Source organism: Aspergillus costaricaensis (assembly GCF_003184835.1).
Source record: "Aspergillus costaricaensis CBS 115574 unplaced genomic scaffold BO79scaffold_30, whole genome shotgun sequence".
Lineage (NCBI taxonomy): Eukaryota > Fungi > Ascomycota > Eurotiomycetes > Eurotiales > Aspergillaceae > Aspergillus > Aspergillus costaricensis.
This window is the reverse complement of record NW_020291830.1, coordinates 361,939-376,417: the sequence shown is the minus strand read 5'-3', so window position 1 is coordinate 376,417 and position 14,479 is coordinate 361,939. Positions and strand designations below refer to the sequence as shown.

At 52.5% G+C, this 14,479-nt stretch overlaps 5 protein-coding genes across 5 annotated transcripts; 2 read left to right on the top strand and 3 right to left on the bottom strand.

The window, feature by feature from the left end:
- Window positions 1-4: 4 nt before the first annotated feature.
- BO79DRAFT_200775 (putative triacylglycerol lipase (LipA)) lies at window positions 5-2,274 on the bottom strand (the record flags this gene model as incomplete). Its single annotated transcript, XM_025681520.1, has 9 exons — window positions 5-147; window positions 211-346; window positions 436-725; window positions 798-1,051; window positions 1,122-1,212; window positions 1,269-1,336; window positions 1,388-1,506; window positions 1,563-1,677; window positions 1,733-2,274. 9 exons carry the CDS (start codon window positions 2,272-2,274, stop codon window positions 5-7), a joined length of 1,758 nt encoding a protein of 585 aa, XP_025536536.1.
- A 986-nt stretch (window positions 2,275-3,260) lies between these two features.
- On the bottom strand, window positions 3,261-5,386 carry BO79DRAFT_46038 (putative LysM domain protein). The gene is made up of 2 exons (XM_025689279.1): window positions 4,976-5,386; window positions 3,261-4,912 (listed from the first exon to the last, which is right to left on the bottom strand). The coding sequence occupies exons 1-2, from the start codon at window positions 5,292-5,294 to the stop codon at window positions 3,378-3,380; spliced, it is 1,854 nt and encodes a 617-aa protein (XP_025536535.1). The 5' UTR covers window positions 5,295-5,386; the 3' UTR covers window positions 3,261-3,377.
- A 748-nt stretch (window positions 5,387-6,134) lies between these two features.
- Window positions 6,135-7,807, bottom strand: BO79DRAFT_179043 (protein-degrading AAA family ATPase MSP1). Its single transcript, XM_025680006.1, has 2 exons — window positions 7,606-7,807; window positions 6,135-7,549 (listed from the first exon to the last, which is right to left on the bottom strand). The coding sequence occupies exons 1-2, from the start codon at window positions 7,669-7,671 to the stop codon at window positions 6,368-6,370; spliced, it is 1,248 nt and encodes a 415-aa protein (XP_025536534.1). The 5' UTR covers window positions 7,672-7,807; the 3' UTR covers window positions 6,135-6,367.
- A 260-nt stretch (window positions 7,808-8,067) lies between these two features.
- BO79DRAFT_179038 (putative chromosome segregation protein (Pcs1)) lies at window positions 8,068-9,952 on the top strand (the record flags this gene model as incomplete). The annotated part of the gene is made up of 3 exons (XM_025680005.1): window positions 8,068-8,965; window positions 9,018-9,455; window positions 9,509-9,952. The coding sequence occupies 3 exons, from the start codon at window positions 8,068-8,070 to the stop codon at window positions 9,730-9,732; spliced, it is 1,560 nt and encodes a 519-aa protein (XP_025536533.1). The 3' UTR covers window positions 9,733-9,952.
- Window positions 9,953-10,239: 287 nt separating this feature from the next.
- Window positions 10,240-13,780, top strand: BO79DRAFT_289746 (mannose-ethanolamine phosphotransferase MCD4). The gene is made up of 5 exons (XM_025688811.1): window positions 10,240-12,186; window positions 12,239-12,426; window positions 12,485-12,626; window positions 12,682-12,790; window positions 12,873-13,780. Exons 1-5 carry the CDS (start codon window positions 10,447-10,449, stop codon window positions 13,682-13,684), a joined length of 2,991 nt encoding a protein of 996 aa, XP_025536532.1. The 5' UTR covers window positions 10,240-10,446; the 3' UTR covers window positions 13,685-13,780.
- Window positions 13,781-14,479: the final 699 nt, after the last annotated feature.

The following is a 14,479-nucleotide window of genomic DNA, read 5'->3' as shown; positions in this document are numbered from 1 at the left end:
CTGCTCACCGAACAATCGTATTAATATAATCAATCCCCTCCGTCCGGAACGTATCCTTCTCCACATAACTCTCGTCCCTTGGTACCCGGAACACAAAGTCCTGAGGATCAGAGAGGTTGTATTTCGGCCAGGTGGGGATACCGGAGACTGTCACCATTGTCAGTATCACATATAAGGAAAGAGAGGGAAAGAAAGAGAAGAGATACATACCACCATGTCCATTCGGATCCAAATCCGACACAAAAGCCGTCCACATCCTCGCGGCCAAATTACCCAATTCTAGTCTCGCTGGATCACTTCCCAGCGGAGTGATGTTTTGCACCGGATTGGCGAAAACGAAGGGGATCTATACATCCCGACATACACATATATCATCAGTCACCAAACCATATGAAATCAATTTAAGGGGGGGAAATGGGTAAGGGATAGTATTACCTCCGCAAAATGCGCCACCCCAATCGTACTCGAATCATTCAACGCAGCCACATCCCACCGATACGCAAATACCTGCTGCTGCTCATACTCCTTCATCTTCTGGGAAAGCAATCTCCTCGGAGCAACCATGCACAGATCACCCGCCATCGACTCGTAGCGCTTATATTCATATCCGAGTTTCGGCCACGTCGTGTTGCCCCATCCGTAGGGACAGCCTAGGGCGGAGATGTTGGGGTAGTGGGAGAGGAGGGTCGTGGCTTGGGTTTCGTTTAGGACCCAGCGTTTGGATGCTAGACCATCATTCTACATTAGTATCATGATACAAGCATATATATTTTGGAGATTGGAGGGAGGGGGCTCACCTGTCAACTGCTGAATAGCTTCCGCATCAGTGTTCACGCCTGATGTACCGAAACTCACGCCCTCGTCGGTGTTAGTCCCGTGAAGGATGGGAACCTTGGCGAAGCGGCCCTCTGTGTAGCTGATTTGAGGGTATTCTTTGATGAAGGTGCCATCGATGGTGGCGAACCATTCCAGGCCGAGGTTGGCGGCCGTGTAGATGGTGGAGAAGGGGACTTCGCGGAGGCATTGGAGGGTGTTGGATGAGGTGGTGCAGCTGGATTTAGTTAGTATATCTAGTACTTATAGTGGGTGTTTGGGTGTTGCCTTGAGGGACGGGGGCATACTTGGTCGCGTTCACGATCTGGTCGTACATCGGCTGGTACCAGTCTGTGCCGTTGTACGGGGGTCCGACGGCGTTGCCGGATTCCATGATGGCTAGTAGAATGTTGCTTAGTGTGTGGACTGGATTGGAGCATGGGTGAGGGGCATACCGGCTCGGAATAGACCCTCGTTGTCGCCGTCGTTGGTGACGAGGTGGGCTCCGACGCTGTAGGCGCCACTATTCATGGATGTTAGATGCGCTGTCTATATGGAATATGGGTATACTCACGCTGATTCTCCCCAAATGGTAATCTTGTCCGGATCACCACCGAACGCCTTGATATTCTGCTTGACCCAGTGCATGGCGACGCGCTGGTCACGCAGTCCTAGGTTCGTGTTGCCGGATTCCTATAAATGTCATGTCAGCTGGAAGCATATACTTGAGGGTTATGGTAGTAGCGCACCATGACCTCAACAGAGTCAAGGAATCCGAACGCAGCCACACGATAGTTGATCGAGACACCCAAGACGGGCTTATCGTTCAATGCGCCCTGGCGGACGATGTAACTCATATTGTATCTTGCACATTATCAGCATCAACCAGCTCAACACAGTACAAAAGCATAGATCATACCTCGGATCAGCAGTCGCACCCTGCACCCAACCACCACCAAAGATCCAAATCATAACCGGCAACAACTCATCCTCACTCTTCCTCTTGGGCCGAATGACATTCAGATTCATACAGTTCTCGTCGAACCGCGCATATCCCTCCTCCGCCAGCTCTGTCTCGTCGGATCCATACCCGGGACAATCATATCCATACTCGGTGGCGTTGTACAGCACTGTCCCTGAGGAAGTCTGCAGCCCTGATGCCGAGGAGGCATGGTATACCCCGTTGTCGCTGTCGTTGGCGCGATAGGCAGTCTTCAACGTCGAAGGGGTGAATCGCACGGGCTCGTCTGCAAACTTGATACCTAGGAACAACTCCTGCTCGAATTCGGGCAGGGAACGGCCAACGAAGACGGTGTTGTTGAGAGTGGCGGTTGGGACTGAGTAGGTGTTGTTGTTGCTGCCTGCGTCTGCTCTCTTAATGGTAGGGGTATTACTGGTATCTAGAGCGGAAGATAGGGCGCTGCTCCCTATGAGGGAGAGCCAGAGGAGTGTGCTCGCCATGGCTGCTACTTTGCTGGCCTGTCAATTGACTCAGTCACTGGAGGAGGAAGCCAGCTAGCTAGCTACGAGACGAGTAATGCTGACCTTTATTAGAGACCTAGGGGTGGCAATGAGCAGCTGAATTAATTCTCCGAGAGAAAGAATAATAATACATGACTAAGGAAGTGAAACTCGCAATCATAATTGATTAACGCCGAGCAAAGCTAGTCTGTTTCTTACATGGACGTGGGGCGTCCCATTGTATAGAGGAGGATGGGATCGATTATCAGTGGGATTGATGTCATCTGGGATGATAATCTGACTGCTCATGGTTAGTATCTCCGAAGCAGTAAAAGACAGTCAAGCTTGATTGACTCAGGGATGGATGTATCTTGCGGGGTTAATGTTGGGGTGCATGCAGCTGCCAGCAACAGTCGTGGCTTTGCAGCATGTCGATGCAGATTATAGGTGGAAAGTTGGTGATGAGGAGCCAAGACGCGATGGGATGACCTAGTGAGGAGCTAAATGCTAGTTTCTCCGGCGGGAAAAAGACCCTGGTTGGTACCCTGGCTGTGGGGATTTTGTGGACGATTATGGACTCGGGGCTGAAATCGAGATGGGTGTAGTTTGTCTCGGATAAAGATCAAAAATGGAGGGTTGAGTGGGGATGATCATGATCGGCTGACTTGCAGTGCACAAGGAGGATAGACAGACTATACACAGAATATTATTCTCGCTATCACCACATCTCACCCGTCAGCACCATCAGGGTATAAGGGATGGCCGATGAGGATGCGAATGGAGACACGCATTGCTCTAGTTATATCAATCACAATGCCACCGGCACTCTCTTCTAAATACAGAAAACCAAGACTAGCACAAGATCCCTAACACCAAACAATCAGTCGGCCACATCAATTATAGTCATAAGACGACGCATCCCCGTCGCGCCGTGCTATGCTTCAAGTGCACGTGTAGTTGGTATCGCCCAAGTTAAATACCTGCCCGTCATGCAGTCACCACTGCACTCGGGCGAAAGAGCAAAAATAAGTATTATGAAACAACAAATCAAGGAGCAAGCTTCCGAGCCACGGAGATGGCGCGCTCGGGAGCGTATTTGCCCATCAATCATCTTTCGCCCTGTCCCCTCCAGAACGAGTCCGGCTCGTCCCAGGTGAAGGGCTGAGGAAACGTCCCCGCAACGCTGTTCCTTCGTGAAGGCTTGATCCCGACCGTAGCAAATCGGGTCTCCACCGAGGCTCGGAGATCGCATTCGACGAGCTGCGAGACTCCATCCCGTCGTCCAGCTCGATGAGATCGCCGTTGCCGCGTCGTCCAACGGCCTGTGCGGGGTCATGGGTTACCGGGCCAGGCGTCTGCTGCAGTTCATTCAAGCTGGCCTTGGCTCGAGTCGTCATTTTCCTGACCCACGACTCGACTGCTCCGCCAAGGTTGTCCAGGCTGGTTGGTGTGTTCGCGGCCGCCGTCGACACACTTTCCGACGAGCTTTCGAAATTCGGCGGGCGAGCCACGGGCGCAAGATTCGGCATATGCTGTGCAAAGAATTTGCTAAGTCCGTCCATGGCGGGGCCTGGTGCATTTGCATCATGGTCGAGAGTGCCAACGCCAGGTCCCGACAATTGGATGTTGCTGCGCTGGCGTTGATGGCGAATGCCCGGCTTGCCTTTGGAAGAGGTACGTGACGCAGACGAATCGGCGTGCGGGCGACTCCATTTGGGAATGACTGGCTGAGCAAATCCCGATTCGATTGGCGAAGGCGATGAGGGAGCAGTTGTGCCTCGTCCAGATAATGGAGACGACACCGAGTCCGAATACGAAACCGATTTCCGCCGCGTTCGTGGGAAGAACCCCAATGCTCTGCGGGGGACGCGGCCAATTTCAACCGGCGCAGGAAAGCCCTCGATATGTACCCACGACTCGTGCCTCCATATTCGGTCACCTTCAATCTCTGCCGCAGGAGACGCAGATGTTCCCCCCTCGGCAGACGTAGACGATGGAATTGGTGCTATTGAGCTGCCGTTCATATCCTCCAAAGATTCGCCTTCCTGGCGACCATCTCCTAGAAGGTCCTCTCCCATTCTAGGCCGGATGGGCCGTCCTTTGACCGAGCACGAATCAACCGGCAGAAGGACCGTTTTTCGGCCTTGAATGTTATCGCTAGGCCAGAAGCCGTTGGCCTTTCGGAATACCGCGGGCTGGCATCCATATCGTATCGTAACTCCGGTAATGGTATCTGTGGACTGTACATGATGTATATAAGCTAAGGCATCCTCGTCGAGGTCAGGATCAATATTCGAATGACCCGTCCGATCGCTGGAATCCCGCCGTTTGTGTCGGGGGGTTGTACTCCAAGCCGGGCCCGTGTCTGCTAATAATAGGGCTTCCCTTTTCTTTGCCTGCACTAGTGCCTGTCTCTCTTCCTGGGTTCCGCTTCCAATTTCCGGCGTAGACGGGGCAGAGGGACCCCAGGTTGCTGGTGTCGACGTCCGTGCAGGGGGCCTCATATAAGGATCTGGACGGGAGGGTTTCCTCACATGCGTCCTAGTACTTCCGTTGGTGGTGGCCGGTCGTGCAATATCGCTCCCTAGTACCGACGAGGCTAAACTTTGAAGCGATGTCCATGATGCATCAAAGAAGTCTACAGCGGCTCGCGACGACTCAGCAAACATCATTCCACTTTCCTCCTCACGGCAGAACCCACCTAAGGAGCTGTTTCCCTTGCTACGATTGGCAGCTTCGGTTGCTCGAGAGGGATGTCTCATGGGTATGGGGGACACTCCGCGGGACGGGTTAGGCGATGGTGTAGCACCGCGGGAGCGAACAGCGGAGTTATCGGGGGATAGCATCGACGACAACCCGGAGGACTGCATTTGTTTGCCATTCTCGTCGACATCATCCTCTGTGAATGAGATCAGACGGCGGTTGCGCGATCGAATGGTCGAGGTGGATCTTCGGCCGGTATTTGTCGTGCTCGCGGTCCCAAGGCTGAAGAGGTCGGCAAAGCCGCCGTTGGAACTCATCCCTGGCGACTAGGGGGGGGGCGATAAGATAGATTTAAGGAGGGGCGGGAGTCGTCAGGTCACCGGCAGAAGCTCAGTGTTGTGTGTGAGATCGCCCAGGCACAATTTGCCATCGGAGGTCTCTACGACAGACCATTCGTCATCCGGGCGCTGTAGTTATCGCATCCGTGTCCTGAAGCTCGGAGCTAGCACGGGGATCTAGGGAGCGGCGAGATCACCAGTGTTTCGAGTAGATGAACCGGGGAAGTTATTCCAGCCGCAGGATTGCCCAACTCTGAACCCAGGGGATGGATGACCACGAACTGAGGCGGGTTTGGGGGGGGAGGGTTGGGGGTGGGTGAGGAGGAAGCGCGGGATAAGGAAGAGGAAGAAGTATGGAGTTTAGCCTCCTGTGATGACGACTCAAGTCGGCAGATCAGACGTCGGCAGGGCGGGGTGGCTGTCTCATGCTCTGGTCGGAACAAGATGAAAGAAAGCAACCGGGGATTTTCGGTGCTTACGGATAATTCAGCGGGCAACTGCAGCGATTGAAAAGAAGAAGAAGAAGAAATTGGTGGGCAATGGGTTTTGATCGGCAAGATGCCTTCCCAGCTGAAGCGGTGCCCTGAAGTCCATCGCTGAGGGCCGTAATTTGTTTCTCTTGACGTCGGCCGGTGGCGTCCCGATACGCCCAGAGTACACAGTATGTACAGTACCGTATGGCATTACCACCCTCCACGGATCGGCAGCGTTGCCTTGAAACTTGGCTTATTTAACTGGCCACGTAGACCCGGTTCATGATCTTGCTGGTTGGTGATAATATTGGAATCTATCTACTTTATACAGTACAGGCTGGATGGTGAAATTCATAATCCTGATCTCGTCAGCGGGTATATCGACTCTCTACACCCCCAATGGAGGACGTAAGCCACATACAAATCACAGCCATTAAATCCCGATAGTATATCCACAATGAAAAAGAAAGCAAACAAGAATCCCAACGCCTTGCCCTTTACGCAGTACTGAGTCAAAAGGGACGCGTGATAATCTGCAAAGTCATACAATACTTATTCAAGAAAGAAAGCTGATAGCAACTACTCGGGAGGTTCCGCCATCTCCGCGGGTGTTCGTGCTTCAGCTTCGGACGCTGCCTCCGACTCAGTACTCCACTCCTTCTCCGAGTTGGCTTTGTTCGCCAGCTGGGCAGCTGGGGGAATGACCCGGACACCCCCGGCACGCGAGAAGAAGTCTTCTGTACGCAGACCCCGGACCTCTTTGGGATCAACGGCTGTCATTTGTTGTCCAGCAGCCTTTTTCTGGCGGATGAGTTCGCGCACCGGCACCATGGCTGCATCCCGGCAAGCCTCCTTGATATCACTACCCGACATACCCGCCATGCCCTTCACCAAGTAATCGAGGTCAAAATTATCCCGATCAACCTTGGTATCTTTCAGGACCAGGCTGAGGATTCGAAGCCGCTGTGCTGCAGGGGGTAGAGCGACAGGGAACTTCTTAGGCATCCGCCGGAGGATGGCCTCGTCAATATCGCCTATGCGATTAGTGGCACCCAGAACAACCACTCGCTGCGGCTCGCCCATCGAGTTGGCCGAAGTAAGACCGTCCCAGTGAGTCATGAACTCGGCCTTGACCATACCGCTGGCCTCGTGCTCTCCGCTTCGTCGAGTGCCCAGCACGGCATCAATCTCATCGATGAAAACGATCGAGGGTTGCAACTTCCTGGCAAGCGAGAACACGGCATTGACCAGCTTGTTGGAATCGCCGTACCACTTCTCAGTCAAAGTAGAAATGTGTAGGTTAATGAAGCATGCCCCGCTCTCATGAGCGAGCGCCTTCGCAAGCATGGTCTTTCCGCATCCAGGCGGCCCGTAGAGAAGGACACCAGATGGGGCAGTAAGAAGCGATGACGTCGAAGCGTAGAGATGGGGCATTGTAAGAGGATAGATGACGGACTCCTTCAGCTCCTCGATGATATCGTCCAAACCTCCTATGTCTTCGAATGATACAGGGATGTCATCTGGAGCAACTACGTCCATAGCAATAGCCTGTTCATATTGGTTGAGGACAAGATCCCCTCTCTTTGGCCGGCGTCCGCCTTTTCCTCCGCGACGCGGTGAGTCCTCATCTGACTCGTCTCCTCCATCAAGCTTCCGTAGGATAGCAGCCGACTTGCGTTTTTGTTCTTCTTTCTTTTGAGACTCCGGGTCGAAGTCAAGGCGGGATAGGAGATATCGGATGAGGAAGTATGCAGATGCCGACTGATAGCGATGACTAGTTAGTCGTAAAACGAATCTGCCAGAGCATTTGGACTCACGGTGCCCGCAACCATCACCAATTCCTGCAAGAACTGCTGCCATCGGGGACCGCGCGCTGAAGCCATGACGACAGGATAGCGGAGCAAATGTCCGATCACTAAGATGCTCCAAGATCTAATATATATATCCGCAACGCTATCGTCTGTTAGTGAATGCCCCGAGTCCAGCAGCGGCAGATTATTCGAATAAAGCTGTAACGATGCATGCGATGGGGGTCGGACGGCCGTCGGCGACAGCGAGCGCAGGTGTGGCGCCGAGCGGTCGGAGACGTGGCTTTGCCGACAGCGTCACATGCTTCACTGCCACAGTGTTGTTGTTTGCGGTCGGGCGGCGGAGGAGCTCGCGCGCGGAGCTCAGTGTGACCCTCGTCGCGTCCATTCACCCCACAATTCACGACACGCCGTCTTTATATATTCAATTTATCTCATCACTTTATATAGCCTATATATACTGTCCCCACAATGCCCAAACGAAAGGCCGCTGCTGCGCTGTCCAGTTCAGCCGGCGATGAGGATCCCATCCAAGCTAATGACTCCGGAAGGGAACGCCCTACTAAGAAGCAGAGAGGAAGACCTCGATCGAAATCTGCAGAGATGAAGCCCCTTACGCAAGCCGGGCGCGATTCTAGTACGGCACCTCCGCAAGCCTCAGAGGCACCTACGAGAAAGAGCGGCCGCAGGGGCAGACCCAAGGGCAGCAGAAACTCGGTGCAAGCAACGCAAGACATATCGGAAGAGCAGGCGGAGGTCAGGGAGTCAGAACACGAAGCAGGCGATCAGGAGGCGGAAGGCACTGCTGCCTCGAATGATGAAGCAGACGATGCACAGGAAGTTGCAAAGCCAGCAAGGACCACCAAGTCTACGAGGGCTGCCCCGCGTGGCCGGAAAAATGCTGCCACAAGGAACTCAGTTCAGACAGATGGTGGATTTGAATACACTCCATCAACTGGCCGACAACGCAAATCGCTGGACAAACCTGAAGACAGACCAGAACCACCGAAGAGACAAAAACGGAAACCTGAAGTGGAGGAGAACAACGACGCACAAGATAATGAAAGCACTGCTCCGGATGTCGTGGACGAGACTCTGCTTCAAGATGCGCCGATAGAAGCCCGATCCGTATCACGCTCTCCCACAAAACGACAATCCCAGAGAGGCATATACAGCTCTCCTTCAAAGTCAAGGCTAGGAGGAATGGCCGAGACCAATGTGGAGCCCGAGTTGCGTCGTCGGATAGGTGAATTGACGAAGAAATGCGATATTCTTGAGAATCGCTATCGGAATCTTAAAGAGATTGGCATTGTTGAAGCGAACTCGAACATGGAAAAACTACGAAAACAGTGCGAGTCGATGACCAACGGTGAGTGTTGCGCACGTTCCTTCGTGGCATCGTATATGCTGATAGCTGCTAGCTTCGAACAACCTGATCGCATCATTGAAGGCAGAGTTAGAGGCCCAGAAGGCACTTGGTCAGCAAAGTCGGTCGCTTCAACGACAGCTGAAGGAACGTGATGCCGAAGTAGCTCAGTTGAAATCGCAAGCTGAGGAGGCGACGAGTCAGCTCTCCTCGGCACAGACTGAGGTTAAGGCTTTGCAAACCAAGCTTGCCGCAGCTCGTAACACTGCCGCGAGCCTTGAAAATGCGGCCATCAAGATGCCTGGAAGTGCAATTAAGAGCGGTGCCAATCGTGCAAATGCTGCTGCGGTCACTGCCGAAGCCGCGCAGGCAGCTCAATTTGCGCAGCTCAAGGAAGATTTGTACACTGATCTCACAGGCCTAATAATCCGTGATGTTAAGAAGCGACCGTCTGACAATTTGTATGATTGTATTCAGACTGGTAGCAATGGAAGTAAGTTGACCATGCCCCGTGATGGCCTGATACAGGTGTCTAACAGAGTACAGCCCTTCATTTCAAGCTGGTTGTGCCCCACGTATCGTCGGCCAACTTTGAATCTGCCGAGTTTCAGTATATCCCACTGTTGGATGAGAACAGAGACCGTGAACTGGTTGATGTTCTTCCCGAGTACTTGACTGTCGACATTACTTTTGTTCGCCAACAAGCATCGAAGTTCTATACCAGAGTGATCGATGCGCTGACCAAGCGGCGGAGTACTGCTGCCATCTGATCGCTTGGCGGGTCATTCGTGTGCAAAACCCATTGTTTTATTTATACTGTCATTGTGATTGGGCTTTCTTTGTTGAGAATTTTGATTACCTTGGTTGAGTCTTTTGGAGATATCCCTTATCGCATAGCAGACGCCGGGACACTGCGTTAGGGCGCTTCTGGAGCGATTCCATGCTTTTTCTTATGTTATACTTTTTTTTTCAATTCTATCCGATTTGGCGGGAATATGATGGTATCTGTCCGGCTATAAGATCAAAAGATGATGGTTCTCAGTGGCAGAAGACATTGAGTCAACTCGCGCACAATAACTAAGTTACATAAGTAAATCCATCTCCTTATGATCTTGTATACCACCAAATAAAGTAAGGGACTGCACCCGAGGACCCTGTGGCCCGCCGTAAAGCTGTCCGTGTCCAATTGGAGGACCCCGATTGGTGGCGGGTCCCTTCCCCAAGTTCCCCAATTCAGGCACGCGGAAAAGTGCTGAGCTGCCATCATCCCATTTGTTCTTCTGCACTTTATCTGCTCGTTCTCTCTTGAGCTCGATGCGAGGAAGCAATTGCATCGGCCTCATTCGCCGTTCTTAAAATTCCGTTTGCTTCATTCTTCTTCTTTGTATCTATTCCTCTTTCTAATGGTTTGCATTCGTTTTGCGGTCTCCATTTCCCTCCCTTAATTTGTCTTGTCCCTGCCCGGGTCTCCTATATCGGAAATCATGGCGCGACTTGGCCGCGTAGGGTTCCTCACCCTCGCGGTGGTATTCCACCTAATTTACGCCTATTCCATCTTCGACATCTATTTCGTCAGTCCGATCGTTAGTGGCATGAGCTCGTTCCGCGTGGAACGAGAGCCCGATGCTGCTGCCCCCGCAAAACGTCTCGTTCTATTTGTCGCCGATGGCCTGCGCGCTGATAAGGCCTTCCAAGCATTGCCCGATCCCGATGATACCACCGGAGAAGATGCGGATCCTGTTTACTTGGCCCCCTTTATTCGCTCGCGTGTGCTTTCCCATGGCACTTTCGGAATCTCCCATACTCGAGTTCCTACGGAGTCGCGACCCGGCCACGTTGCGCTTATCGCGGGGTTATATGAGGATGTGTCGGCGGTTACCACGGGATGGAAGCTGAACCCGGTGAACTTCGACAGTGTCTTCAATCGCAGTCGGCATACATGGAGCTGGGGTAGTCCGGATATTCTTCTGATGTTCCAGGAAGGCGCGGTTCCCGGAAGGGTTGATGCGGATACATACGGCGAAGAGGAGGAGGACTTCTCGTCTGACGCTACACGGCTTGACACCTGGGTGTTTGAGAAAGTGAAAGATCTGTTTGCTTCCGCCAAAACTGATCCTGAGCTGGATGCGAAACTGCGCGAGGACAAGGTGGTTTTCTTTCTCCATCTTCTTGGGCTTGATACTACCGGTCACTTCAGTCGCCCATACTCGAAGGAATACCTTCGTAATATCAAGTTGGTTGACAGAGGTGTGCAGGAAATAACCAAATTGGTGGAGGAATTTTACGGGGATGATGAAACTGCCTTCGTTTTCACAGCTGACCATGGAATGAGCGACTGGGGCAGTCATGGAGACGGCCATCCGGACAATACTAGGACGCCACTTGTTGTATGGGGTTCTGGTGTAGCCGGACCTCGATACACTCAGGAAGGGACACTTACTGGGCACGAGGATGGCGTGTCGTCCGATTGGGGCTTTGACGGCATTCAGCGAAATGATGTCGCACAGGCTGATGTGGCGGCCCTTATGGCATACCTGACTGGGCTCGACTTCCCTACTAATTCTGTGGGTCAGCTACCGCTGCAATACCTGGACGCTAGTCCGAAGGACAAGGCACTGGCTGCGTTGGCCAACACTCAGGAGGTCTTGGAGATGTACCGTGTGAAGGAGGAACAGAGAAAGGCAGCCCTGCTTCGGTACAGGCCCTTTGAGCCACTAGCTGACCATGGCCGGACCTCTGTTGATGAGCACCTCGAGGAAATAAAGACCAAGATAACAAGCGGCTCCTATGACGAGTCCATTGCAATGTCGTCCGCTTTACTGGCAAATGCGTTGGAGGGCTTGCGCTACTTACAGACATATGACTGGCTATTCCTCAGAACCATCGTCACGCTGGGATACCTGGGCTGGATAGCCTATGCTCTGACTACGGTTATCGACTTGCATGTCCTTCATGGGACTTCAGACTCGAACCGGACAGCATTTAGCACTTCGTTCTTCTCGTCGATACTTGTTGCACTTTTCTCTGTCTTTTTCGTTCAGCACTCCTCTTGGAGGTATTATCTGTATGGTTTCTTTCCGGTATTCTTCTGGGAAGAGGTGTTCGCCCGACGAAAGGCTCTACTTGCTGGCCGCGACATCCTTATGGGTCATGTTCACTCCGCAAGTGGCTATGTCGCGTTTGTATTTCAGTTGTTGGCTTTTGTGGGTGTATTGGAGGCTTTGGTAAGTCACCATACCCATAGAGCTTGGAGAGTCAGCTAATATTTGTCTACAGGTGCAATCCTACTTCCATCGCGAAATCTTTACTGTGTGCTTTGTCCTGGGTGCTTTTTGGCCCCTTTGCTACGGCGCAGGATTCGTGAAGAACCATGCACTGCTGTCCCTTTCATGGTTTGTGGGCTGTCTTCTGATGAGCACTTTCACTTTGCTACCGGCAAACAAGGTCGAAGAGATAGGCACAATGTATGTATATCCCTGGTCATTTCGCGAACTTGTCGACATTGACTGATTGCATTTGCAGAACCTGGGGAGGCCTGTTAATGTTCTTCACCGGCCTGCTTTACCTACTTTTTGAGAACCGCATCTTGGGGAGAAAAGCACACACAACGCAGTCGTCCATCACTCGTCCCAGCTGTGGTTCGCGCACAATCATGGGCATGCAGGTATGCACAACTCCCTTCTACTACCCCACGGTTGCCATTCGCTAATTTTGTGTAGCTGGGCATGGTCATGCTTGCATTGATAGTTACGAGATCTAGTGCAATTTCTCTTCAAGCTAAAGAAGGTCTTCCATTTGGCAACCAAATCGTCGGTTGGTTCGTTCTGGGTGAGTTGTGAATATCAAGGGAGACTGCATAGCACAGCTACTTCCTATTCTCCAAGTTGTTTTGCAGGCTAACATACATCAGTTACCTCACTGCTACTTCCCTTCCTCTACCGCCTGTATCCCAACAGGCATTACCTGCACCGCTTGATGGTCCTTTTCCTCACCTTCTCTCCATCGTTCATCATCCTCACCATTTCGTACGAGGGGCTCTTTTACTTCGTCTTTTGCCTGACTCTGGCCACCTGGGTACGGTTGGAGCACGCTATTCATGTCTCTACTACAGCGACAAAGAACGGCGCTGCGGATTCAAAGAAGCCAGGCACCGACGCAACAGCAATTGTTGAAGGCCATACTTACCGCTACCGAACCCTCAGCGTGTCAGATGCACGGGTAGCGCTCTTTTTCTTCTTCCTGCTTCAATCAGCCTTCTTCAGCACGGGCAATATCGCCTCAATCTCCTCATTCTCCTTGGAGAGCGTTGTCCGGCTCATTCCAGTCTTTAGCCCGTTCAGTCAGGGCGCCCTGCTGATTCTGAAGATTCTCATCCCCTTCGCCATCATCAGTGCCAACCTGGGCATTCTGAACCGCCGGCTGGAGGTTGCACCCAGCGCCCTGTTCATGGTGGTGATGTCGATCTCGGATATCATGACGCTGAACTTCTTCTACATGGTGCGCGACGAGGGCTCCTGGTTGGACATTGGCACGACCATCAGCCACTTCTGCATTGCCAGCTTTCTGTGCACGTTTGTAGCAGTGCTGGAGTTTCTCAGCGAGGTGATGATCAGTGGAGTGGACATTGGTCCCCGAAGCACCGCCATTGACGCAGTCAACGGATCCACGGAGACGAATGGCACTGCGATGGCCGACAAGAAAAAGCATCGCAAGACCCAATAGAAGTGAAGACGCAGCGCAAAGCTCCACCTCGGAGTTGTAATGATTTTGTACATGTGTGATAGTATAGTCAGATACGTGCATTTGGATTTAATATACACACTACAGCCGACGAGGCGAACGCGCCCGATAGCGCGAACCTTATCATAATCGTTGGATACGTACCAGCTTCGTGCGTCGTTCCTGTAACGTCCTCCAAATAAAATCCGCTCCGGCCGAGATATTCCTCTCCGCATTAATGTCTAGCTGAATAATTGCTTCTTCCTGCACTGTTAGCGTATTCCCCATTGCGGCGAACACGCGCCGGGGATATCCCGATTCGGACATAAACAGATCGATCGATAGATGGATAGATAGGATAAAGCATCAGCCGAGGTTTCACAAGCTAGACTAACTACCACTAAGTCACTAACAGATGACGCCACTAAGCTTTTTCCCTCTCTCTCTCTCTCCCCGACTCGCCCAGGCCGACTGTCCAGATCCGCTCTGGGGAGAGGGGGCCAAAGCTAAGATCGCTCCGTAGACATCCACACCCACACACACCACACACACACACACACACACACCGCCGAGTTATCCTTCCCCCCTGCATGCTTGATGGCTGGGTTGCGGGGAAAGCCCGCGCCATTCCCGCAAGGCAGACGAGGAAAAAAAAAAGAGAAGTCAGGCACACGCAGGATCGGGTGTAAGTAGTACTACTAGGTACTAGTGCAGTAGCCTCCGGTGACGTCGGGATATGCGAGCGGGGAGGTTAACTAAACTTACCTTTTGACACATATTGATTAAAACCCGAGATTT

Bases quoted from the DNA above. Each gene is read 5' to 3' on its own strand.
- BO79DRAFT_46038 (XM_025689279.1), bottom strand. From the start codon at position 5,294: ATGAGTTCCAACGGCGGCTTTGCCGACCTCTTCAGCCTTGGGACCGCG. The intron at 4,913-4,975 runs GTGGGTTCTGCC...GAGCCGCTGTAG, and splicing joins CAAGGGAAACAGCTCCTTAG to ACTTCTTTGATGCATCATGG.
- BO79DRAFT_179043 (XM_025680006.1), bottom strand. From the start codon at position 7,671: ATGGCTTCAGCGCGCGGTCCCCGATGGCAGCAGTTCTTGCAGGAATTG. The intron at 7,550-7,605 runs GTGAGTCCAAAT...CATCGCTATCAG, and splicing joins TGGTGATGGTTGCGGGCACC to TCGGCATCTGCATACTTCCT.
- BO79DRAFT_289746 (XM_025688811.1), top strand. From the start codon at position 10,447: ATGGCGCGACTTGGCCGCGTAGGGTTCCTCACCCTCGCGGTGGTATTC. The intron at 12,627-12,681 runs GTATGCACAACT...AATTTTGTGTAG, and splicing joins GCACAATCATGGGCATGCAG to CTGGGCATGGTCATGCTTGC. The intron at 12,791-12,872 runs GTGAGTTGTGAA...AACATACATCAG, and splicing joins CGTCGGTTGGTTCGTTCTGG to TTACCTCACTGCTACTTCCC.